The sequence below is a fragment of the Odontomachus brunneus genome, unplaced genomic scaffold (genome assembly GCF_010583005.1).
Source record: "Odontomachus brunneus isolate Ranch 3 - 2012 unplaced genomic scaffold, Obru_v1 Obru_scaffold_044, whole genome shotgun sequence".
Classification (NCBI taxonomy): domain Eukaryota; kingdom Metazoa; phylum Arthropoda; class Insecta; order Hymenoptera; family Formicidae; genus Odontomachus; species Odontomachus brunneus.
Window position 1 is genome coordinate 1,953,460 of NW_022639494.1, and position 26,327 is coordinate 1,979,786.

At 42.3% G+C, this 26,327-nt stretch overlaps 1 protein-coding gene across 1 annotated transcript in view; it reads left to right on the plus strand.

Moving 5' to 3' along the window:
* Positions 1-4,226: 4,226 nt before the first annotated feature.
* Positions 4,227-26,327, plus strand: part of LOC116844653 — a 77,110-nt gene continuing 55,009 nt past the window's right edge. Inside the window, exon 1 of the mRNA XM_032816487.1 lies at positions 4,227-4,567. Coding sequence (XP_032672378.1) covers positions 4,477-4,567 — 91 coding nt within the window. The 5' untranslated portion in view covers positions 4,227-4,476. The remainder of the gene's footprint in view (positions 4,568-26,327) is intronic.

The window sequence follows — 26,327 nt, forward strand, 5'->3', positions numbered from 1 at the left end:
ATATTATATATATATATATATATATATATATATATATATATATATATATATAAAATTTATAGCATAAAAATTGTAATATTTTCATCACGCTCTTATTGATGTGTTTATACAGAGTATCTTAGATTATCTTAGATTATAAATGCAACTGTCATCAGTTTGCACAATAAAGAATTCATTAAACAACCCTTACACCAACGTCTGTGTATACGAGGATTTTTCCATTTTAATGCATAACTTAAATAGATAATCCTTGAAACAGTTGGGAAATACACTTGTGAATTTATCGTGAATTCAATCGCGAAAACGTAATGATTACGGCCGCTTGTACTTCGCGCAAAAATACTGAAGCGTACTCGAGGTCGAGCATGTATACGCCATAAAGTAGCTTCATTTACTTTTCATTTGCATAAGAAAACTTCCCGCTATGTTAGAGCAGTCGGAGCGGACAGCAACTGCAACGGATCGCTTATGAGATTAAGAAAGGCAAGATATCGGACGGCGTGCTCTCGTCATGAGAAACTCGAATCTGTCGGAGCGGAGACGCAACCCTTTGTTATCCTAATGGTAACAGATCACCCACAGTGCGCTGTGAGCGTTATAAATATGAGATCATTGCGTTAATCAAACGCAATTGGATTTGTAGAATTTGCATCGACTCAAGATCAATCGATCTGATTCGGCTGAATATCCACGGTTAAGATTGCAACAGCGACACTAACGCATATCGTCAGCAAATACAGAACGCTATGATATAATTCATTATACAATTTACGTGCGACTAACAGAATCCACATTTATCAAACATTAAAAATTGACATCAAAAGAAATTAATATTAATTGTGCGTAATTGTAATTTTAATTATAGAATAAAATTCTATAATTAAAATTCTGTAGTATATATATAATTTTTACTACTAGTAAGTGTGTGATTTCTTGTTATCTGAATTAAATCTTGAATTGAATTTTTGTTATCTAGACTTCATTCTGAAATAGTAATTAGTACTCTTCTTCAATATGATTTTCTACATACGACTCTCTCGTGCGAGATAAAACTGATTCTTATGCGGCCTTCTGTTCTCATTTCTAATACGGTAATGAATCCAATGGTTCGCGTATTTCATTTTTATCTCTGCGCGTAATGAGCATCTTAATTGAGACGTGTGAAGATCTAATGATAAATAACACGCTCGTAACTCCTCATGGCTTGATGAAAATCATCTGGAGATCTCCCTACTCGCAATTGAGAATGATTTACGATTCTCTAAACAAATTCGACTTCGAAATAATGCGCTTGCTAAATCGCGGAAGCGCAAAGATCAGTTTATTCGATTGATGAACAATTTGTCAATAACCAGCATTCTCGCAACGATTGCTCGACACACCTCGCGAATCTGTATCGGTAATGTTGATTCGAATTGTGATGCCGACGTGTGTACGACGGGAATAATATGGTGCCATACTTTTATTTCGCGAATTGCACGGCATTCTTTAGATAATCATTAAGATTAGTCGCAGGTGCATCTATCCACAGTATGACGTTGATACACGATCATGAAAGTGACCCGAGTACTCCGTGCATTATGAATTAGACCGGCGCCCTCGTATAGTTAACCGTTAAGCAATCTAACCTGCACAACGGGAGGATCACCGAAGCTTTCGAAACCTCCGAACGAATTATGTCCGATGACCAAGGATAATGATCTCGGGTGTAGTAATGCCTCATCTAAAACAGCGACTCTGACTGGCAAGGTGCGGTCGGCGATGAATCAAACTGCAGGTCTGTTCCACGACCCGACTACACGACTCCCTGAGAAAAATACCCTCGATCGACTTCGATTTCTTCGAACGTGACCGGGCTTTTGACGTTGACCCGTCGTGGAAACGACGATGCACGTCGGCAACGCTCGCGCTATTGCAATCGCATCGCATCATTGTGCGTTTTTACGATAAATTCAGCTACTTCATCGATCGCGCGGAGATAAATCTGTTTTTTCTCGCGCTTGCGATATGCAATCTGCGCCGTTGCAAGGTTTCGGTGACCCAGTTCAGACGTTATTTCCCAGGAAGGTATAAAAATAGCGTGCATTGAATAAAAGACGTCCCCCGAGGACTTTGTTTTCTCACACGCGAGCGGACGCCCGCGCACGACATTTCAATGCGAATAATAACGATGACTCACACAGTAAATGAGAGAACTCGCGAAAATTTCCGTCTCGGCTTCCTCTAGTCGCGCGTTTCCCGGTTGTATCGATGATTAATTACGGAAAGATCCACTGTAACGAGCGGTTGCTTCGGTAATGACACGGGCATTGTGGCGAACTGTACGATCGACGCCTCGTCCACTACGTCAAATCGGTGGTGCGGAACACACGTCTATAATCGGCCGCTCATAATTATACCGATCTCCCATGCGCCGTGGCGTCTTGTTCGACACTCCACCGATCACTCCGCTAATCCTCCGTTAATCGGGAATCACTCATGTGAAGCTGAGTATATACTGAGCGAGCGAACAACAAACGACGAATGCAAACTTTCTCTCTTAAAATAAATCAGTCAAACATCATTAAAAACAGTGAATATACACTGATTGCAGTTATAAGTATAGCACTGAAAGTGCTCAGTGTTATGCTCATATCTAATATCAGTGACTATTCACTGATTCACTTTAAGAGAGTTCGTTTTACGATTAAAAAGTATATACAGGATGTCCCAAACTCTCCTCCGCAATTTTTGTGTGTAGAACGTAAAACGGATTGAAGTGAACGTAAAAAATCCATACCGTTTTGCGATATAAAAGAAGATTTGTGCATTATCGCACATAATCAGGTAACAATTTTCTTTCATTAACAACTAAAAATCTACATGGTTACTTGTAAAATAATAAAAGTTAATTAATATCCACTTTTTTGTTCAATTTAATATACAAGCACACATCGCCACTATGGCCCATCTACTATATCGCGCATGATCATTCATCAATTCATCATTTTTCTTTAATCAATATTTCGATTATTATCGCGAATATCGCAAAACGATGTAAGACTTTTATGTTCACCTCAATCCGTTCTATGTTCACAAAAATTGCGACAATGAAAAACGACGAAATCGAGGATCGTCCGTTGATTCAGAGTAAGGCGCTACCGGGCTTTCCTTTCGACTTGTGTTTATATCGCTGATCGAACCGCCGATATCGCGGGAGCGAACACACGACATCGGACCTGTCCCTGAATTTAATAAGTTGGCACATAATTCGCGATAAACGGATCTCGACATGCCGATCGGCAACAAGAAGGAAAAGCGATCGCGCACAATCACAAGCAGCCCGAAGATTAATCGTACGAAGTTATTAAACCACCGCGATACCAGAGCGATCGGTCATAAACTGGAACGTTCGTGCGCACTACTAAAACTGCCTCGTATTTTTGAAAATTTGAACAAAAAATTTCTTCAATATTCTTACATCGACTTTATTGTCATTTTGCATATATTTTCGTTATTTATATTCTACCGTTCAATCAGTATTTTTCACTGAAATGCCATACTTATAATTGGTAGTTTAGTTATAAAAATGACACTGCAATCAATAGAATATTAAAAATCAGCTAATAATAGTATCAGTTAATAATAGTATCAGTGTATTTTTCACTGAAATGCCATACTTATAATTAGTTTGGTTATAAAAATGACACTGCAATCAATAAAATATCAAAGATCAGTTAATAATAGTATCATATGGTGATCACATTGTGATCACATGGAAGCCACTAATTCTATCATCATAAATGCAAAAAGTTGAATCTGACGAAATGTATAACGAATTTGTGTGTATTACAAATTTCGCGGTGAAATTTTACTTGTACTGATCAAAATTAGTGAGATATAAGACGAAGCAGTAAAGTGAGTGTTTCCATTGAAAATCAGTGAATATTCACTGATCGTCGATGAAATACTTCTGTTACTGATCCAATCAGAAAAATTTTTGCTGATTCACTTTAAGAGAGTGTATGTAAATCAATTGCAAGTGGATACGGAGCATTGCTCCGTGACTAACACAACGAAAGCAACCCGTAAGTGTTAATGTCACGAAATTTCACGGTCCTCCACACATCGCAGTAAGTCCGGTGACGCATATACGAGAGCTGTACAGAATCCCCTCTTTCAGAAGAGGTGCTTTCATGCGCACGTATAAAGCCAGTGAAAGCGCCAGACGGCCCTCCAGACTACCGCACAGTCCGACAGCGACAGGAGCTCTGCCGGCGTAGCGTGCGAACGGACGGACGGGCTTAGACTTATTGAATTTAACACCCTCTCTGGACGATCCTACGCACACGAGTTCTCGTACATCTCGAGACACGGACCAGTTTCAAGAGAATTAATAGTCGCGCGCGCCCTGTTTCGCCGTTCGCGTGTTCGCAAGTCTCCGTCGAATTCTCGTAAACAGATCTGTGATCGCGATAGCTCGGGTCAGAAGTGATCATGAAGATGCATCCCATTGGAATCGTGGCTGTCTTGCTGCTAATCGGGACCGAAATCTTGGGATATCCTCCGCAGGAAAGAATAATGCCAGGTATTTGACAGTCTCCGCGCTAACGTGCGTGATCTCTCTCTCTCTCGCTTTGCTCTGCTTCCATTATTTATTGCCGCCTTATTAAACTTCGTATTTCACGCTCACGATTATTTTCCTTCGTCAATTATCGCGAGTAAAACTAGTAATTAACTTGATATTATGAATAACGAACGTAAATAATCGCACGAGAGCTGCACGTGCGCGACGACGCGAGTTCCTGCGTAAAACGAACGAAGACACATTTTTGCTCGCTCGTTTATATCTTGCGACAAATCGTACGGATGTCACGAAGTATCGATTTTGTTGCGCGGATATGATGTTGATGCGAAAAATACCGGTCTATTCATGCGAATTGTCAAGGAGAGAAGAAGTCGCGCCTCCATTGTAGTTGGTGCTTGAACCAATGCTTGAACCGCAAAGGTAATGTTAAGTTATTCTATGTCGATGACTTAAAGTTCATGGCGAGAACCTTGCACAATGCGGTCATCTACTGCGGAGAGCTCACGGCGAGGCGTGTTCGAAGACATTATCCTTTTCCATACAGATGTATCATCGCATGCGCACAATACAATAATCAGCTTATATACATCCTCGACAATACAGAGTTTATTGCCTGCCTGCGCTATTAATCTTTTCTTGATTCGATGTAAATACGACAGCACTGTTATACCGATGTGCAACATGCTTTGCTAATATAATAAGTCGCAATTTACGTGTGGCAAGTATCTGATATTACCATTTAAAAAACGTAATACATTGCGTACATAAAACGCACTGCTTCAAAACTTAAGTCCAATCTGCATTGAAATTAAAAAATATTGTCTGTAATTTCTCCATAATTTTTACATAATCTATTTAAGGCTAATAATTTTAAGGTTGGATGTTAGTGCGAATGTTTTTAAATTATCTATAAATAGGAATCAAAGAGAATTACGCAATTTGGATTTTTAAAACGGGGATTAATTAAAATAATAATAATTGATATTCAGGGTCGACTTGACGTGAAAAGTTGGATTTACCACGTACGTTGTAAGACCGGAAAAATGTTCGACACTTACGCACGTAAATCGCGTTTACACTGTCAAACAATATATTATCCTTCCATAATTAAAACAGTTGCACTAACATCCAACGAACGGTCTTTATTGGCCTTGTATTTCTCTTAATATGATTATAAAATGTGGTTGCACTCCAACAGAGTCTTTTATATAGTTTATAATTTGTTTATGTGGCATATCGCATAAAAAGTTCAAAAGTTTGTGTACATAGGTGCAGAAACAAAACTGTACATACCGCACATATATATCTCTTTTTAATCAAGAGTGATCGATGTACTGCATAAGATAATTATGCCTCCACCTTCATCCTGTCGTTTGCTTACGAAACTGGAACGCTTCCTTTTGTTAATTCTAATAGCCTTGCGCGAAGAGCGTGCACTGAGAGAAAAATATAGTTGCCTTTGGCGTCAACTATACGCTTTAGTGATTTTAACCACAAACATAATTGGAAGAACCATTATTTCAGTAAGTGTTATTAGAAAGATGGTTTTTCTAATTATTTTTCTGGTTAAAATCACAAAAAAGTATAGTTGACGCCGAAAGCAACTATATTTTTCTCTCAGTATGTGTCTCGAAAAGACGTGACGCTCGAAATTGCGGCGATTCAGGCTCCCGTCCCTATGACCGATCTTTTCCCTCAACGTTCCCTCTCGCGTCGAGCTACGCCGTTTTGCATCCGGGACGCTGACATTTGTCCAATAAACATAAATAAAATGGGTATTACAACACGCGTCGCGCCTAAGCGCGGGAAGCCGCGAAAAGGCATGCGAACGGCCGTCTGAACAAGCACGTGATTCCAGCTCGTCGTGAACTACACTCACGAGATTTGCCGCCTACGCGTGCATGTAGTCGCGTTCGTCGCCTTCATATGCAAGTACTGCAAGGCCTGCAAGGACTACAACTGCGTTTTTACTAGACACACCGACGTAAAGGCAGGGTCGACGAGTATAGCGGGATCTGTATACCTCGCTCGCGGAGAGCACCGCTTCGCGATGGGGAGAAATCACTGTTCCGGATGCGAATTAAGCTCATTCGCGAAACATCGGCTTTTCGATTCGTCGCGGAAAAGTGAATTTTTGCCGCTAATCAAATATCGCAGCACGGGCGCACTTGATCGATTTGCCGCGCGGATAACGATTTGGAGAATGCCAGGAACAAGTTCTGCATTTATATTGAATATTAAGGTACACGACAAAGGAATGTCAAATTTAATAAGCTCGATGGGTACGCATTCGTGAAATTGATTACATGCGCGCGTAATTACCTGATCTTTAACGTTCCCTACATGTATAGATTGTTCCTGATCTTGCACGCTTCTTTTCGTCTAAAGATTCTTTCCTCTCGCAAAATTTGGAGTCAACTCTTGGCACGTTTGGATTGACCTCTTTCTACTTAATTATGAAATTCTAATAATCCATTCGCGATCCGTTTAAAGTGAAACTGAGGCCCGACTTCCCACAGTTCACGGCTTGAAAATTATCGGCAAGAAAAGTTCGCTTGAAATCAGCTAAGAGATCTGGTAGCGAGGGAAAAGAGATGCGAGAAAAGTGCACGCGCACTTGTGGTTCCGCAAATTGATTTTGCAACGAAATCAGCCTCCTCTGACACAATTCTGTCGCGATCTCGCAACCTCAGCCTAACAACTGTAACATTTAGCGTTCACACCTCCGCACGCGTACCGCGCGTAAAGAAAATCAATGCCGGTTGCATAGACGCCAGGACACGGCCGGTATAATAACAACAATTTCTCTAACGGCGCGCAGGAGCAGCGGGTATCACGTGCCGCACGTGATTCCACGTGCTTTTGCACGTGCCCGATTATCGTCGATATCGGCATGGCCGCGAGGAATCGAGCGAGAAAGAGAATCGCGCTCCGTACACCTTTCCTCGTACGGATTAATGCCATCGAGGGAAAAGTCCGAGCGAGTCACGTGCACGTGCCGCCAGCCACTCGCCTCGAATCACGCGACCGTCCGTTCTGTCAATTAGCGAGCGCGACGTCTTCCCGGCACCACCGTCGGTTCACGGCAAGGCCGCGACAAAACCCGTTTGTACCGCCGCTGCGAGAGGAGCTCTCGATCCATCGGGAAACGCGATCTACCGACCCGTAATCTCCTCGCGAACAGGGAGACGATCATGAAATTCTTCCTCCAGCATGAATTCGTGAAAAATGATCTCTTTATATGCTTCTAACAAATAAACCTATCCAAAAGGTACACTCCGATTTCTTCCTAATTTGGCACAAATGTAGAAGTACAAAAAATATTTGTTTTTTTATTTTGGCCCACTTTGAGTTTCACGGGCAGTTTATAGCTTTTTAATGTTCTCACTCCTATCATCAACAAGTACAACAAAAATGCATAAGAAATAAAATTGAACATACAAGATATAAATAAATACAATATATAGTTAAATAATTTTAACAAAATCGGCATAGCTGAAATACGAATCATTCTAAATTTCTTTAGCTGAGATTTCAACCGAAATATTTCAAATCTGTGCTAAATTAGTCAAAAATGGCTCGAATCTCGGCCAAACCGAAAGAGAGAGAGAGGGGGGGAGAGAAAGAGAGAGAGAGATCCGGCAATTTTAATTAAAATTTCAACAAAATTGGCATACCTGAGACACGAACCATTCTAAATTTCTTTAGCCAAAATTCCAACCGAAATATTTCAACTTTGTGCTAAATTAGTCAAAAAGAGTTCGAATCTCAGCCAAATCAAGAAATTATTTGTATAAATAATTTTTTTTACTTTTTATATGTTTTGTTTAAACATTTTTTTATTTATACAAATAATTTTATACATTTGACTTTATATTCATAATCAGCAAACCAAAAACGCCTATATCTTGTATTCAATTTTATTTCTTATGCATTTTTGTTGCGCTTGTTGATGATAGAAGTGAGAACGTAAAAAAATTATAAAAAGCTATAAACTGCCCATGAAACTCAAAGTGGGCCAAAATGAAAAAAATATGACCTAAATATTTTTTGTACTTCTACATTTGTGCTAAATTAGAAAGAAATTGAAGTGTAACATTTTGGTAGGTTTACTTGTAAGCTAAGAAAATGTTTATTTTTCAAGAGTTCACGCAGAGAACACTATACGAAGATATTTTTTTTAGTAAAAATTGCTACAAGATTTTGTAAACGAGATTACAATAGATCAACATTTTACAGTAACTCGTTATTCTTTCATTTTACATGTACTATTTATATTTTAGAAACTGAAACATATCATTAAAACATCTTGCTATGTTTCTAGCGCAATTTTCGATGTTTCTTAGTAGGATAGACCTTAGTGTCTTTCTATTTCTAAACTACTAAAAATATAATAAAATTTAAAAGAATTTCGATGAAAAAAAATTATAATATTCTTTCTATGTAGAGGAAAAGATTCACGATCAATTCGTAGAAAAAATATAATCAGTGTGTTATCCTCTGAAATGTGTGCTATACTTGTAACTAGTGGTTCAGTTAAAAGTATAGCACAGCAATCAGTAAAATCTCACTGAAAGGATCAGTTAACTAACAGCAGCGATTGTTCCCATTATTGACGCAGTTTCCAAACAGAGAGTGTCATTGTACGCAAATTACATGGAAGCCGTTGATTTCATCGCCACAAACGCATAAAATTGAATTCGTCACATCATAGAACGAATTTATGTGTTGCAGATTTTGCAGTGAAATCTCATTTTCATTGACTTCAAAATTTGTGAAATATAAGACTAACTAATAAAGTGGAAGTATCTTCAATAAAAATCATTGATTATCCACTGATTATTATTAGCGAAATATTCCTTTTACTGATTCAATTAGGAATATTTTTATTGATTTACGCACATACTCTAAGAGAGAGAAACTTGAGAAAAAAAAATAGAGAGAATACGATTGATAGAGTAAGAATCCACGGCGTTTCCGAAAACCAACGCGATGTATCTTCTCCATTCTGGGACTCTAATTGAAAATTCAAGAAACATCGGATCTCTCGTGCGTCTCAACATGTCCCTTTCCATTTCGTTTTACGACGGGCTTTGCTTTCGCGGCGCACGAAACGGTGGACGGAAGCGATTGTTTTTGGAGAGAGGTACGAGTCCTCCCACGCGAAGACACCGTGCGGCTCCGACATTGACACTGGAGCCTCGAATTAGCCTTGTACGAGCGACTAACTAGTTGTAAAAGAAGTGATATAGTCGCACCTCGCTGAACGTTCAGACTGCCAGCGGTGACGGAGAAAGCGTGAGAAATTCTGGTGAGACTCGCGGTGTGTCGAATAATGACGTTCTCGCGACGATAAAAAGAGCGGAACAACAGCGACGTGTATCTGTCATTGACACTGATTCGCTTTCTCGTATCTAGCGCACCGCTACGGTCAAGCTGGTACTTGTAATATCGTTTAAAAGAACTGGCAAGAATTAAATAGCGCATGGCCAATTCCAGCATAATATTCACGCACGCCGTGATATCGGATTGTGTCGCGGTGATCTTATCGCGCAGCTTCCGCCGCGGCGAAATCATCCTACGCACTTTCTCCATTTGCGAAATACAGCCAGATAAACGAAACTCGGCGCGGCAAACTTTTAATTCTTATTGACATTCTTCTTGTTTTTATCGTGCGTGGGCGTGCATTGCCGGCTAATCGAATCACATCGGACAAGTGTATCAGATTATCTATGAAATCCGCGATTTTATACCTTTCATTAAAGTTCCATAGTTCCGGCGTACAGCAAAACCATGGCCGACACTGGTCACTGACTAGCCTAAAGGACACTTAACTACATGTTTAAGTGCAGAAGTCGAAACACGTGTTACGCCGCGAAGGTGGCTTACGCAAGAAAATTATCAGAGAAACATGCGTACGCACGACACGGAGGTAAAACGCGTAGACCGACGTTAGTAAGTTGACCTTCCATTCCCCGAATGCGTGACTCTGTCTACGGCAATTCAAAGACGACTTTCGACATTTCACAGCCTCGCGAAATAAAAGCGTTAGAATACTGAAACTATTAGCTTCTCGCAATGATAAATTTGTGTTCATATTCCCGATACTTTTTATTAATTACTAAATATATTTAGGCAATAAAACAATTCGATACAATTTGTCGCTCTTTTCGACAACAAGCCAGTTACCAAAATTTTACGATAAAAATAAACAGAGAAAATTTTATAATAAAAATTATTATAGAATTTTGTAACCGAAAAATAGACTGACATTCTGCAGTAACTTATTATCCTTATATTTCTCATATATATACGCAAAATACCTCCACCATCATCAATAAATTTTGCAAAATATCAAATTATTGCAAAATTTGATATTATACTATTTTCAAGAATGCTAATTATTATTAAACTTTTATCTAAAACATTTCTTATCTCTCACGGTTTCGAGGATATTCCCCTCAAAACTATGCCAAATTATTTTTCAAACCTATCTTATTCTCACACACACTGTATAAATTACCATAATAAATATATATATATATATATATATATATATATATATAACAAGTCCTATAGTATTGATAAACATTAGTCCCCATGTTTATTAGCAATCAAGTTTTTGATCTAAAAGGAAATTTATGAGTTTAGAGACATTTTAGTGCGTAAGAGCGAGTAATGATTCAGCGGTTCTACTTAATTGATCACTGCATGCGCGAGGCAGACACATCAGTAGTAAGCGCCGTCCTTTTTTATCACAACTTTCCACGATTCATGATCATGATCCTGCAGACCCGTGGGATTTTTAAACGCGCCCGCTAATGCTCCCTTATTGGTGATGACAAGTATGCGAATTTAAACGTCCACTTTCTACGACGGCTCGGCCGTAATCAATGTTATTAGTATCGCGGCGTAATGCGCGCTCGCTGTCAGACAGATTTACGGTAATACGAATATGTTAATTAAGCCGGCGGGCAGCGGAGAAGGCCCCCAAAGGACCGCGCGACTCAACTTAATTCGAGCAATTAACATTGTTACCAGTGCACGGTGATTGATAGCGCGTTTTAGGGTGGAGACCGGACTCCAACGGCCGTTCCTTCGCTGATATAGTTTTTCTCCTATCATAAGAACGGCGAATTCTTTCTCGGCAATTATTGAGTCGCGGTTTGTCCGCCGTCAAGCGATTGCGACCGCGCGCTGGACCCCTTTCTTTCCTTTTCTATTCGATACGTTTGTGAAATCGGCACGAGAGAGCCTGATTGTTATTCCGCTGGCATTTTTAGAGTGGACATGGAAACTGCGAAACTATTTCCTGTATATATCACAATGTAAATCCGCAATATGCAATTCGCAAAAACGATCATCCGAACTCGGACGAATTCACGAACGTTACTAATGCACTACCACGGAAGCAATAACGTTAATAGCACGAAGTCGACGTAGAACATTACCGTCAGTGACGTCACTATAGTAATTGGTAGTGCTGCTAGTTAACTCCCCGAACAGTGGTAGCGCTAAATAGCGCTGGTAGCTCCCCAAACGCATCCAAAACATGTGAGAATAAGATAGATTTATTCCTTCGCTCGCACGAAGATAACAACTTTTCTTACATACAAATCTTTTCTCAATCTTGCTATGTTTCCAGTAGTGCAGGGAAATAGATTGTCGGTAAAGCCTACACAGAGAGAACGATTTATTGATTCAAATAAATGTTTCTTTGGAATAGTCCAAACGAATTATTTGGTTGACACAACAAAAATATTTCTTTGGAACTAAGCCGCAAATAAATATTTTTGTTGCTTCAAACAAAATTTTGTTCGATCAATCGAAAAATTCGTTTGGACTATTCCAAAGAAGCGTTTATTTGATTCAACCAAATCGTTCTCTCTGTGTATCTTACTGAGAAACATAGAGACGAAGTTGGGTCGCTTGGGAACCCAAGTCTGTGCGTATTTTGCGTATTTTCCTGAACATTTGTGAAACTGAACTCAACTTCTTTCGGAAAGACCCTGCATTTCTTACGAACTGCGCAGTTATAGCACTGACAATAGCAATTTCTCCAATGAGCGCGTTCTGCATTTATTTCTCGTTCCACTTTATGCAGAATTCACGTGCACGAGAGCGTGGCGGCCGGTGCACTGTCCGATGCACGTGACGTGCGGTGCAATACGCTGCACGTGGTCACGTGCACCAGCCGCGCGCTACCGTCGCGCTACGGTAAGTCGACGCCTGGAGTTGTTCAGGACGCGGCGTTCGCGGCTCCTGATGAAATGTACATCATGTGTACGGGTCGTTGTTCATTACCGTTACATCACTGACATCTGCGTGTCAGTCTCCAGTGATGTAAGGAGAACGAAGCAATTCGTAAATTATTTTCAGTCACGCATCTCAAATCGACACAGGCAGATTATAGAGAATCCTCGATACTCTAATGCCACACAATACTCTAATATTTTTCCTGTCTCATTTCATTCGCACGTATACATCGCAACTTTACGATGTGACTAATTGTGTCTACGCGCAATTTCTCCCCGTAATTGAGACCATAAATTAATCATAACGTGACGGTGTTTTTATCTCATTACGATTCCACGACCCAAGTACGATAGCAGTAAAGTTTCTCGCGCGTATCGTAAACGCTCTAACGCGTGACCGCGGCAGCTTGGAACGAGATGAAAGAGGAAAAATAACTGCAAAGAGAGGACCAACGTAGCTCTCTGCTTTCCCGACCGCTTAATTGCACCGCCGGTCGGCCGTAATTAGGCGAGGCCAGCAAAAAGACCTACGAAATTAAAACACCGATAATAATCCTCATTCGTGAACGAGGAACAACCCGCTCCGAGCGACTCGATAATTCTTAACATACGACGTTACTAATGTCTTTCTTTGCGGTTCGCACACCGGTTAAATAAATAGTCGGTGTTAAAGTGAAACACGGTAGTGAAAATTCTCGCATTTATTGAGAGCGATACGCGTACTATGTGCTGAGAAAACACGCAAGAAAATATCATCCTACTGCTAAGAGTGATTTGAACGATCAAAAATTGATTTTTGAAGCCAGAAAGAAAAGAGCTATATTTTATTATTTTTCTGAAACTTTTTTTTTTTTAAACATTCTTTTTTTCCATGTAAGCAAATCGGATTTTTGTCTTAACTTAATATTGAATTTATTGAAACGCTGAATATATTTCAAATAGAATATATTTCAAATAAATTTTGCTAGAATATATTTCAAATAAATTTTGCACTTTTGACGAACTTGTGGCACGGATCCGCGACTATACAAACTCATGAAATACTCATGAAGCGAGTGACACTTGAACATGTACTTTTGTGTGCACGTATCGCCGTGATACGTTGACGAGGTTCTTTATCGCAAGCAATACGCAGGCGGATCGACGCCGCTTTTCTAGGTCGGGCTTCCATTGCGCCTAATAAGTAATTACGCCGGTGAACGCGGTACGAACCAAGAGACCGACGTTTGACCGCATGCTGACTGGAATGCAGTTCTGCCCTGCCCGCGCGATTTTTGCCTGTTCGCCGATGAGTGATCGATTCAGGACACGCGATGTTGCAATCTGTTTGCAATCTGCTTGGGATTTGAGACGCGGCGATAACACCTCACGAATTTTCCGGATTCTCTCGCTCGCGTGTTTCCGACGCCGTGTTATCTCGGATGATTTAAACACTTGAGTCGGTTGCGGTACGACTTCCGCCTTGTGTGTACTCGCGTTACATGTACGCCGTGTGTAAACTATAATAAGAGAAGCGGAATCAGTGCCGCAAGTTCTGATTGGTCGATGCCATTTTGTGACCGGTATTGTATAGACTAATCATGTATTCAAGTATTCCAAAGCGTATGTAGAATATAAACGTATCTCCAAATTGGAGCAACTTGTACAAGTTATTTACGAAGATGCATTCCATAATTAACTTGTAGAACTTGCCTGTGAGTTCATTTAATCATGAGTATATTCAAGTACGTATTTAATTAACGCAAAATCTGCTCGCTTCCTTATGTATAAATTAAATAAAGGGCTGCATTGTGTGTAAAATACTGTCGCTCAGTACAACATGATGCCGCAAGCGATCATTTCCTGCCGATTTCGCTTATATTATTATAGGACTCTAGTGTAAATTCGCAGTTGCACAAATGCAGAATGCGATTATACCTCGCGGGCAAAGCGCAAAAGCAAAGAGCAGCCGGCGATCGACCAGCTCTAGGTCGGCGTTCGCCATTTCGAGCGATGGAAATGTGAACGATATGTCGCGTGGAAATGGGAAGTGGTAAAAAAACGCCGGCTCCGAGTGAAATTGAAAGATTACGCGCACATCTCCTTGTTCGTTCTCGCGCGTCTAAGTGTAAAAGGACGTCTACATTGGAAGTAAGCAGTAAGAAGTAGGAAGTAAGAATAAGAAATTGACCAATCATAGTTGATTATTCTTCTCACATTCGACTGTGGTTGGTCAATTTTTTACTCTTAGTTCCTACTTCTTACTACTTACTTCCAATGTAGACGTCCCTTAACCTTCCTACACGCGTTCCTACTAGGCGCGCGCGCGCTAAAAATCTACCGTTCAAAACTGCGAAACTTTCGCCGCGCGGAATTTTACGCGCCGGCGGGACCGCGAGTATCGATCCCGACAGACACCACTTTTCGGCGTTACGTAAGTCGACCGAGTCGTTGTCGCCGTCGTCCCGTTGCTCTCTTTGCCTCATGCCGCCAATAAAGACGTGTTGATTAATCCAATTAAAATCAACGTCCTGCAATTACATGTTAATCTAGATAATCGTTATTTACTGTACGCGCCGATAATCCGGAACGCTCCGTAATAACGGGCGCGCGAGCACATTCTCTTTCGCGCGTGCAAAGAAATCCCGCGAGTTAAGTAAGGAGCAAAAGCCGGCGCCGACAGTCGGTCGCGACGAGTGTTTCCTCGGCACTTCTCAAACGGCGTCGATCACGGAGTGCGCGCGCGCGCGCCACGTCCGCATCAAAAGTGCATGCTAATTTTCTCGTTGTCGCCGGGTCGCGGTATCTAAATGCGTGTCTCAGTTCTGTCGACAGTGACGGACGTGGTGTCTCTCGTGGCGACATGTCGCATTTAAGTGATACCAAGAGCGTAGTCAACCTCAGCCGGGACCTCGGGTCAACGTTCGCGCGCGCGTCAAATCTCTATCCGTGTGTCCCTGTCGCAGCCTCGAGCCTCATAGGGATACGCAGTCATACGACTTAATGAGGAAACAAAGATCCGACGACGAGATGACGGGCGCAAGAGCTCTCTCGGGGGAATGCGAAAAATCGCCGATGTCTCATCGATCGCGCGCTGTCACGAGGTTGATCGTCCCTCGACATATTCCTCGAAATTAGCGACGCGTCGCGCTCGTTGCGAGAGATCCGTGTCTATTATTCGCGCGTCAACTTTCATTAGAAACGATCCAGTCCTCTCGATTTCTGCGATCGATCATTGCATCCATCGTAGCGCGAAGCTCCCTCTTCCTCACGACACAAAAGAGGACTTAGCGCGCTCGAGACATCGCACACTAAGATCAAGTCTGCCGATTAAAGCAAGTCCCGCGCAAACAACCAGGCCGCATAATCGCAGACTTACGTAGCGCCGGAGACGTTCGGAAATTGGCAATGATCCCGTAAAGTCACCGTCTCGTTACACAAATCCCCCGTCGTCCTTCGGCCGGCTTCAAGTGCCCGTGCGTGACACTCGTTAGCGGCTGTGCAAATAATTTCGTTCGTGGCGCGATACCGCGCGTTAAAGACAGTCCGTCGGATGTACCGAGTAAACACTTTATTAGCAACTAATTGCACGCCCATAAACGGCCTCGCGCTGCGCAACAAACTTCTACTTTGCCGCCGTTCCGTCGATGGATCGAGTGGATGCAAGAACATTTGTTTAGGAGAAAAACAGATTACGAACGTGCACATGTGTGCGAGATTTAGCGATAATTTACAAAGCTTTCAAGTTCAATTCTAATAAGAGAATTTTTGTATGACATATTGGACTATTCGACACAGCAAATTTGTGTATTTACAGATTTCATACACTGAGAAAAAATATTTGATGTTTGTAACTATAATCATAAAGAAAAATAATTACTATAAATTATGATCGAAGAAATCATTTTTCATGAAATTCTACTATAGCATTAGTGATAATAACCTTATGTGCATGTTACTGCTACCATTTCCGTGTGAAAACAACTAAAAAATATGGTTGGGGGAATAATTTTAACATAGATCAACCATTTTTTCTGAATGCAATTAAATTTTCCACTAATTAAAATTAGCAAGATACACGATGGAGCAATAAAGTAGGAATGTTTCACCACTGAAAATCAGTGAATATTCCATGAGATTAATCATGAAATGCTCGCTTTACTGATTCAATCGAGAACATTTTTACTGTTCACTTCAAGAGAGTAATTGAAAAGAGATTTTTCTTACTTTTAATTTCGAAAGCCACACTATTAGAGAAGGAAAACCGAGGAATTTAGCGATAAATTTCCGCTCGGAATAAGGCACTACGTATTCCGCGAGTCAAGTGGGATCGATTACAGGAATTGGGGCCACCCGCTTTTTTGACGCAGGACTCGCATTCTGTTCGAAGAACGAAACCGAGTTGGTGTTCGCCTTTCCTGGCGGAAAATTATCTCTTATTTCTTAATTAAAGGGAAGTGTGCCTTAAGGTGCGCCGTCCACCGCTTGATCACTCTTTATGGGTTACGTCTATGGAGAAGATTAGCACAACTGTGCGAAGGGTGCTCGACAAAGAGAAAGTATCGTTCGCCCTGCACTCCCCGTAGAAAAAGCGAGACAGGGGCGAACCACGCGGGCTGATGAATGCGCAATAAGCGATATCAGCGAATAAAAAAAAGAAAGTGCACCTATGCAAGGCACCGAGGGGGAACGAAGGAGCGCTCGTAAAAGACGGAACTGATTGAAATAAATCCGGGCCGGTCGCGTTCTCAATAACGTCTTTATCTCTGCGTTCGCGGCAATCGTTTCGAGAGAAACACGTAAGCGCGGTTTTTTGCACAGTTAGAAAGCCTACACACCCGGAATTTAACACGAATCTCACGCGCGACAAGTGAGCGGCGACGGCGGGAATAACGTTGTTAAATTAACGGCGCGCAAAGAAAATATCATTACGCCGAACTAACGCTTCATTCAAATGTCTCCTGCGCGCTCACCTCTTAGCGAATCCACGGGACAACGTCGCGCTCCGTCGCGTACAATCAAGCAATAACACTGATTTAATCGTCCTATTGGAAACATCTGTCCCGTTTGCAGATAAGGGGAGCCGGTGTTTCGCAACAAATTATCCGCTTTCGCGCGCATCAACGCCTCCGCGATGTAAACGCGATTGTTCGCGGTGCATAATAGGTGGCCACCGAACCAACGAACCGACGAAGCAACGAGAAGCAACGACGATCATCCGTCGTCGATTAGGATCTAAGAATCCGGTTATATGGGTCGCTCGTGATCGAGGAATAAGATCTACGACGGCGCGGGCACACAATGACCGACTGCGGCCGTTCTCCTCGTTGTTCCTCGTCACGAGACGAGACTCCTGGAGAGAGACTCGGCGGCTTCATGCAAATACACACACGACAGCGCGCGAGTCCGGATAAATGTGCGCGAGAGAGTGCACTCGCGAGACTGCACCCGCGACACGAGAAACCAGATTCCCTTGATCTTGCGCGCGCTGCGCGAGAATTATTTCAATCGCGACACCCGCAGTCGCGCGCTCGTGCAAAGCACGGCTTATCGCCATTGCATTACGCCGACGTGTGTATACATCAACGCTCGCGGAGATTTCGAAAGCTCTTTGTCGTTCGCTCGATTGTCTATTTATCGTCGTCGTTGTCGTCAATACGCAGAGCTGAGTCTATCGAGGCGCGCACGTGCCTCTTTATGCACTGTAGGTGACCGATGATCTCCGAAGAATTCGCGAGGCTCGTGTGAACACCAGAATTGCCCCCAACTGACAGTTTATTCTTGTCAGAATGATCATGAACGTACTTCGCCACGGTAAAACCGCTCTGATTTACGGTGCTACACCTCGCGCGGCCGCGTCGATCGTTCGTGCATGCGAAAGGTTCACGCGCAGATTCTTTCGCGTCCTTCTCTTATTAGGGCCGTTCACGCGGACGTTACGAGATATTGTTCACGATTGCCGTTCATGCAAGGATACGCGCAATGATTAGCGAGCTCGTTGATTTATAGGATATTACGGAGTTACGGTCGCCGACGACGTCGACGCGGTAATTAAAACAATCGCGTTCGATGCGATTCGTGTCTCGTTATCGCGAGGCCATTAGGCATTCCGCCGCCTAGAACCAGATCGCATAAATTATTCGCCGTTGCGCCTCGGCCCAGTTTTGTTCCTAACACGGTGATCCGTGTTGCGCGTCTAATGACCTTCTCGGAGAAGGAGAAAGAAAGAGTTACTATGTCACAGCTCGTCACCTTTCCCGCGCTTATCAAGAAACTAACGGATTTTCCTAAGCGATACCTGACCTTTGAGATGACTACAATAAGCCAGTAATAGGCGGTTCGCCAACAGTGCGAGTAAAGCGTAAGCCGATCGAGCGGATCGAATCGAATGAAATCGACATTCACACACCTCGCCCAGCGCGCTGGAACAACGTCATGAAAACATAATAAAAATACGAGAGCGCGATAAATCGCTTCGCTCAGTTTCAATCACCCGGCGTATTTAGCGTGCGATGCAGCGTTTCGGTTTACGCGATCCGATTGTGGGAAAAAATGCGATACAGCTGTATATCACTCACAATTCGGAATCCCGTCTGCGACTCACCTCCGACATATTAAGCGTCGCGTATATACGGACGAAAAGCGCCGCTAATCAAGCCGGAAAGACTCCAAGCGTTATCGTGAAGCAACATAACGGAAACGTGGGTTCTCCTGGTGAGCCGGTTACGATCGCTTGAATCGGGCTTGTGTGCTTCGCTTCTCTCCCCACCTGTGATTATTTATCGACGACCCGCACTCTGCGCGCCGTGACGGCGGTTCTTAATCGATCGTAAACGCGAACGTAAACGGCGCAGAATTGAAACGGGGGCGGCCTGGCTTTATCTCCAAAGGCGGAACATCTCGAGAGAAAGAGACTCTTTCTCTTCCGTTCCGGATTTAACGACGCGAAAATTATCTCTCTCGTTCGCGCCGTTACCGCATTTCGAACTGCGCCCCGGCGCGAGCTGCGCGCGGCGCCATAAATCTACGAGCACTCCCGCGGTTAAAAAGCGCGGCTGCATAGAGAGAATTTAAATTACTACCGCTCTTTATATTCTTATCGTGCCAGTGGCTCGGCGAGATCCTTCTTTTTCATGGGCTCCTGCTTCTAGCGACTGGCTTTTTCCACGTACTCACTCTCTAAAGTACAATCAGCGTACTCTTCACTGAAATATGCTATACTTACAACTGGCGCGGTTCAGTTAATAAGTATATAGCACTGTAATCAGCAAAATCTCACTGAAAGGTTCAGTTAATAGTAGCAACTGTCCTCATTATCGATGCAGTTTGCACACACAGATAGTGTCCTCGCACGCGAGGCGCATGCATGCACTGCAAAGCCAAGTGTATTATTTTTGAACGCATAAGCGTATAATTTGGCTCTTTTTATATGTTTCTTGCGGTCTTGAATCATGCTATTTAATACGTTTAAGACATGTAAATTATAATTTAATACGCTCAAACGTATTAAACGTCGTGACTTAAAACGGTAGAAAATATGTAAAAAGAGATTCAGCCAAAATATAATACACATGGATTTAGTGTGGAAGCCGGTAATTTCATCGCACAATTTTGAATCTCGTACACAATGCATATTAAACATAACATATGTGTGGCAAATTTGTACACTGCAGATTATATTTTTATTTTATTTTACTTTAAAATTAGTCAGATGTAAAACGAAATAAAGTGGAAGTGTTTTCACTAAAAATCGGTGAATGCTCACTGATTATCATTAAAATCCTCTTCTTATTGATTCATTCAGAAACATTTGCACTGATTTACTTTAAAACTTGATCTATAATATGCCCTTTGCTTTATATTCATCTCTTTCTGATTTAAACCTTCAGAATTTAGTTAGAAAAGGATAAGGAATAAGAAACAGGAAACGTGCGAAAAACACATGGTAGATCAGGCTTAAGAGAGCATGTACCGCTTGTCTTTATTCCGGGAAAACATTCCAATCAGTGCGAAGAGAGTTTAAGGAAGGAAATACCGTTCGCGTTCGAACTCCAATTCCCAAGGTGTCGCACTGGTTTGTCGATTTTCCGCGAGACGCGTTGGTCATTCACGCTAGGAGAAAGCGAAACGGAGATAGGAAAGGAGCGACAGGGCAAAAAGACACTGAGCCGTTAGGGGATCAGAGCGCGAACTGGCAGCAACAGTTGGGAAATCCTAGCAAACATTGCTACATATAGCGTCTGGTAATTACACAGTGATAGACGGACTGTTCTTTCGTGTCTCTTTCTCGGCAGCGCCAGAGTGCACCGGGCAATAAAGTATCTTCGAGGATTTATAACGCGTTGCAAAACGGGCTAATCTCAATGCGTGCGTACGCGCGCGCGACAGGCGTGCGAGCGACGACGTCGTCGTCGTCATAGTCGTCGTCGCGAAATTGGGCGATTAGACGCTTATGTAATCCGCGAGCGCAAAGCGCGACGGTCCTGCATTATCGTTACAACCGGTCCAGTGAGCAGTTGAATCCTCCCGTGTGAATTTCTATTTATGTGACGCACATAGCAGCGTCACGCTGTCAATCGTGTTCATTCAGATAATTGGCAACCATGGATCAGCAGGGATTATGAGTATCTAAGAGTTCGACCACGACGTCTCTGTTTATGGGTATGCTAATTGCTAATGACATGAATATAATAAAACGATGATAAGCGTATAAGACCACATTTCCACGCGCGGCAATTCTACTTTCAGAAGAGACGATTATACGAGCTATCGCAAATTTACGTATATCGCGGTGAGAAGCGATACACACAGCTGCAAAAACGCGAATATCCGTCGCAGTACTCGACTAGAAGTTTATCCCATGATTCTGATCATAGATTGATCCCAATGAATTATCTGATTTGTACAGAGTGATGTTATCAGATCCTGATGAGTTATGTGAAGCATCGTAGTCATCAGGACTTTATTAATAATATGGATTATGAATATTAAGGCCTTATTAATAATCCGGACTCGATAATATATTATCTTGTACATAGCAAATGATTAATTGGGATCAAACTGAGGATCATGGGATAAATTTCTAGTTTGATAATTAGCTAAAAAGTAATTTAAAGAGTACGCTGCTGTAATTGGTTGTGTAGAGCGATTGTTTTTTTGAGCAATCAACTGAGTGATAAATCGTATGAATATTTTCAAGGATAAATCGTTGCTTGCGACATGGATTATTAATCCGTCACTCTCCTCTCGACGTGAACGCGGCGGGAACAATTATTTTCATTACGCGCCACCTCGCCAGCCGCCAGCTAATTTGTCAACCAATTTGTAAATCAAATCGCCGGCCCGACTCGCTCGTTACGGGCATCGGAAATTAGAAACGCGAGTGACTAGAGGAGCGCCGCGTTGTGCGGCGGCGGCGGCGGCTCCGACTCATACCTGTCTGTCTGCCGCGGTTACCCCTGTTTCTCAGGTGTTCCTAATTGGCTCGAGCGATAATAACGATGGGATTCGCAACCGGCGGCGTTTACGTGAGCCGATTCTAAGGCTCCTCTCTCGAGGATGCACAACGCGTTTCACGCAGCCGCGAGGCGTCTCGTGGCTTCGTGAGGACGAGAACTACGACTACGACTATACGCGGCGCTTGGAAACCTTCGTGAACTTTAGCATCAGCTAGTCCTTGAATCCCCAAGCTCCTCCGACGCAATCCCGATGCAAACGCGGCGATGCAATACACCGAGAGTGCGGCATATCGCGCGATTCGTGACTCGTCGCGGTGACCGCCGGCAAAAGTCATCGCGATACACGACGATTACTATTCCCTCTCGTCTGTTTTCTCGTGCGCGCACGACTGCACGAGTTTGTATGTATAATCCTCTGCCCGTCACCCCCGTCGATCTTGGAAAACAAATCCGATCGGAATCGTGACGCGCCCGTTCGCCGACTTACGTGCAACTCTCCGAGCTGCTCTGCTTGGCTTATGCCTGTTTCTACTAACATCGATTAAACCTTAACCCGAGTTTAAACTCTATCCGGATAGAGACTTCAACTTGGCTTAAGATTTAATCAACGTTGTTACACGCAGAGAAAATATGTCGAAAAAATTAAAAAAATATTTATTCGGTGTGAGTACTAATAATATATTTACTTAAATCTATATTCTTTTATTCAAGTAGAATAAGAGTAATTATTTTTATGAAAAATTAAATTTTAAAAAAATTATACATATTTGTTTTAATATTTTATAATATACGAGTAAATATATTATTAGTACCCATCGAATTTTGTAATATACGAGTAAATATATTATTAGTACCTATCGAATATAAATATTTTTTATTTCTTAGATATGTTTCTCTTAGTACACGTTTCTAGTGGATTTACTAAGTTTTTAGCAAGACTAACAGTTTATTCCTGCACTACTGGAAACATAGCGAAATTGAAAATAATTTATATGAAAAAAAAACTATGATATTATTTCCACATATATAGAAATGAACATTAAAGTTGATCTTACGTAGCGACAGTACACTTGACTACGACATTGGAGAAACTCAAGAGTGCTCTCGATATTATTGTGTAGTTGATTTATTGTTACATTGTGTTAGTTTACACCTTTCGTTTTAGTTCTTTATACAATAATTATTATCGTACTGTCATCGACTTCGAAATAGATCGACAGTTCCATTTAGCGCAAAAGCGTAGTGATTGAGAGTTTTCTAAATATCCGTTTATCGACAGCGAAACACTCGCAGTTTCTCCTCTACTCAACATCGTAGAGAGAGAGAGAAAGAGATACACGATTTGCAAAATATAAAATGTGCTAGCTACACAAGTGGTACTTGATATATGAGTTACTCGGCCCGCATGTTCAGCTCGTGCAACACAGATGCTCTTACACGCGGGACTACAAAGCATTAATCTTGTCACCGGCCACTTCGCGCGATGCTAATAATAATAAAATGCAAAATCGACGGCGCTACAAGTGTCAGACGAATCAGATTACAATACGAAAAAAATTACGATAGAAAAAAAAGTAATCGCGATATGCAATAATCACGATATGCATCTCACGTACGTTCTCCGACCGATACTTCGCATTCTTTGTCGCGGAATTGCCGAGCGTTGTCGAGTTGTCCACTCGATCACGGGATCTGCACCCATGCGAGTTTCAAAAGTTCCTCCTGCACCTTCGCACCGCGGTAGTCCTTGAGTCGAGTCGCTGGAATGTCATTTATCGTGCATTGTTCGCGACTCGCGCGGAAATAAGAAGAAAGGGAAAAGGAAGGGGAAAAAAATACGCGGAAATTTATAAACCTGTCTTTTCCTGCGTCTTATGCGCTCACGCATGCGGGATGTTAATGTTGCGTTACGTTAATACGCGACTGAAATAAAAGAGAGACGCGAGTGGTAAACCTCGATGAGAGCGAATTCGGGCCACGTATCATGGAACGCCTCGGAATGGATTCGGAACGATCAGAATTTCTCCGTCATTCCTCAGATTTCTATCGACTTTCCCAGGAAAAACGAAATTGTTTCGATCAGACTCGATTCCGAAAAAGTTCCATGATACGTAGCCAGGTATTGCTCCGCGGTTCACAGCTCGTACATCCGCGACGGTGAAAATCCTCGCGATCTAAACGGCGCGCGCACTGTGCAACTCGTTGCATAATGAGTCTCCCGCGAGAGTCGAGATAAGAGTCCTCGCTGTTGCCGCCTGCAATTTGTCGAAGAACGAGAACGACGACTCTTCTCTCTTTCTCCGCCGGCAATTTCGTGACGCGCCGGGCTTCATTGCGGCAATGCGAGGCGGTCCGTACGAGATTGCGAGAGGCTACGCTCCTCAATGAACTCAATCCCTGGCGCAGTCTCAAACGGAGGAAGAACAACGAGCGAACAATGGGCGAGCATTCGCCGCGGAATCAGAAGCCGATCTCGCGCGTCTGACTGTCGCAATCGACAAAACTTAGATATCACCTATATGTGTGATCTTATTTCGCTCTCCCGCTTTTATATTCATTGCTTTCTTTCTAAAACGCGGTTCAGTCACGCATAAGAAAAACTTCTTTTGATAAAAACGATAACGCGTGACAACGGCCAGAGGACGGCGATCAATACGATTCGCGCGGTTTTCCTCCCACGGTTTTCGCCCGCGCGGTAAATTGCCGATCGTGACTGCCGTCCGTTCTGCACGCTTTCTTGGACGCACGTGACAAACGTCTCTATAAAACTTGGCGCTTGGCAAAACGCGATATTCAAAACGATTTCCCGACGAGCTCTACGAGTGGGGCGCGTACATTGAGTCACGAAAAACGAGGTTTGTTCGCGTTGCCTGCAATTTCGACACTTTTACACCTAATGCCCGATGCACACTGAACCTCTCTTCGAAAGAAGAGCTCTCATTGGATTTCGTTCATCACGTTTGGTGTGCAACAGGTATTAAGTGCAAAAGTGTCAAAAGTGCAAGCAACGCGAACAAACCTACGGTTTGGACGCACTGAAATTGCAGCGCTTCAAGATGTCACAATTGAGAGGCACTGCTGCATTTGCATATAAGTCGGTTATAACAAGAATCGAAGTGACAGTACAGGGTATATTAACACATATTAACATGTCATCATATTATCTTATTATACATTCATTTTCACACTCTACTGTCACTTCGGCTCTTGTCGTAACTGATTCATACGCAAATACATCAGCAGTGTCCCTCAATTTTAACATCTTGAAGCGCTGCAACTTCAATGCTCGAAATGCATCCAAATCGTTTTATGACTCAGTATACTTCGATCGCAAAGATACACTTTTGCACAACCACCTTTGATGTTTGGCATCGATCGGCGATTCCATCATAAGGAAAGAATGTTGCAGTATTTTTTTTCATATAAATTCTTTTTAATTCTACTATGTGTCTAATAGTACAAGAGTTTCCCTTTGAGTGCAGAAATAGGAAATTTTGAATAACATTTCAGTTTCTAAAATATAAGTAGTACATATGAAATAAAAGGATAATAATCAATTACTAAATTTTTCGCTCATAAAATTCTAAAAGCAATTTTTACTATAAAATTCTCTCTGTGTTGTTGCAAATAGTATCGAGGGACAGACGCATGCTACGACATCGTTTCGAAAGCGAACGCCGTGCTTGGAGCCGCGGTCTCGGCCTCCGCTTTTTCTCTCTATGAGCATTCTTATAAGTGCAGTTGAGATTTCAGTAAAATTTCATTTCGCGCATAGGCAGCGGCGGATTTGAAGGAGTTAATACCGCTCTCCTTCCATCTCTCGCGAACGCGCGACCCTGGTCTTTCCAAGAGCAAGAAAATGTTCCGCAACGTGTCAAAGTGAAGTCGAAGCGTAAAACAAACAGGCATGCGACGATAATCACGCATAGCTCTATTGAACGGATCGGCATAGTCATGAAGAAACCCCTCCATGTCTTCGATATTCGTTCCTTCGTTGTGGAATCGATATTTCACAAAACACTCTTACTTGCTTCGGGCAACGATTGAATTTCTCTTTCTTGCGTATCG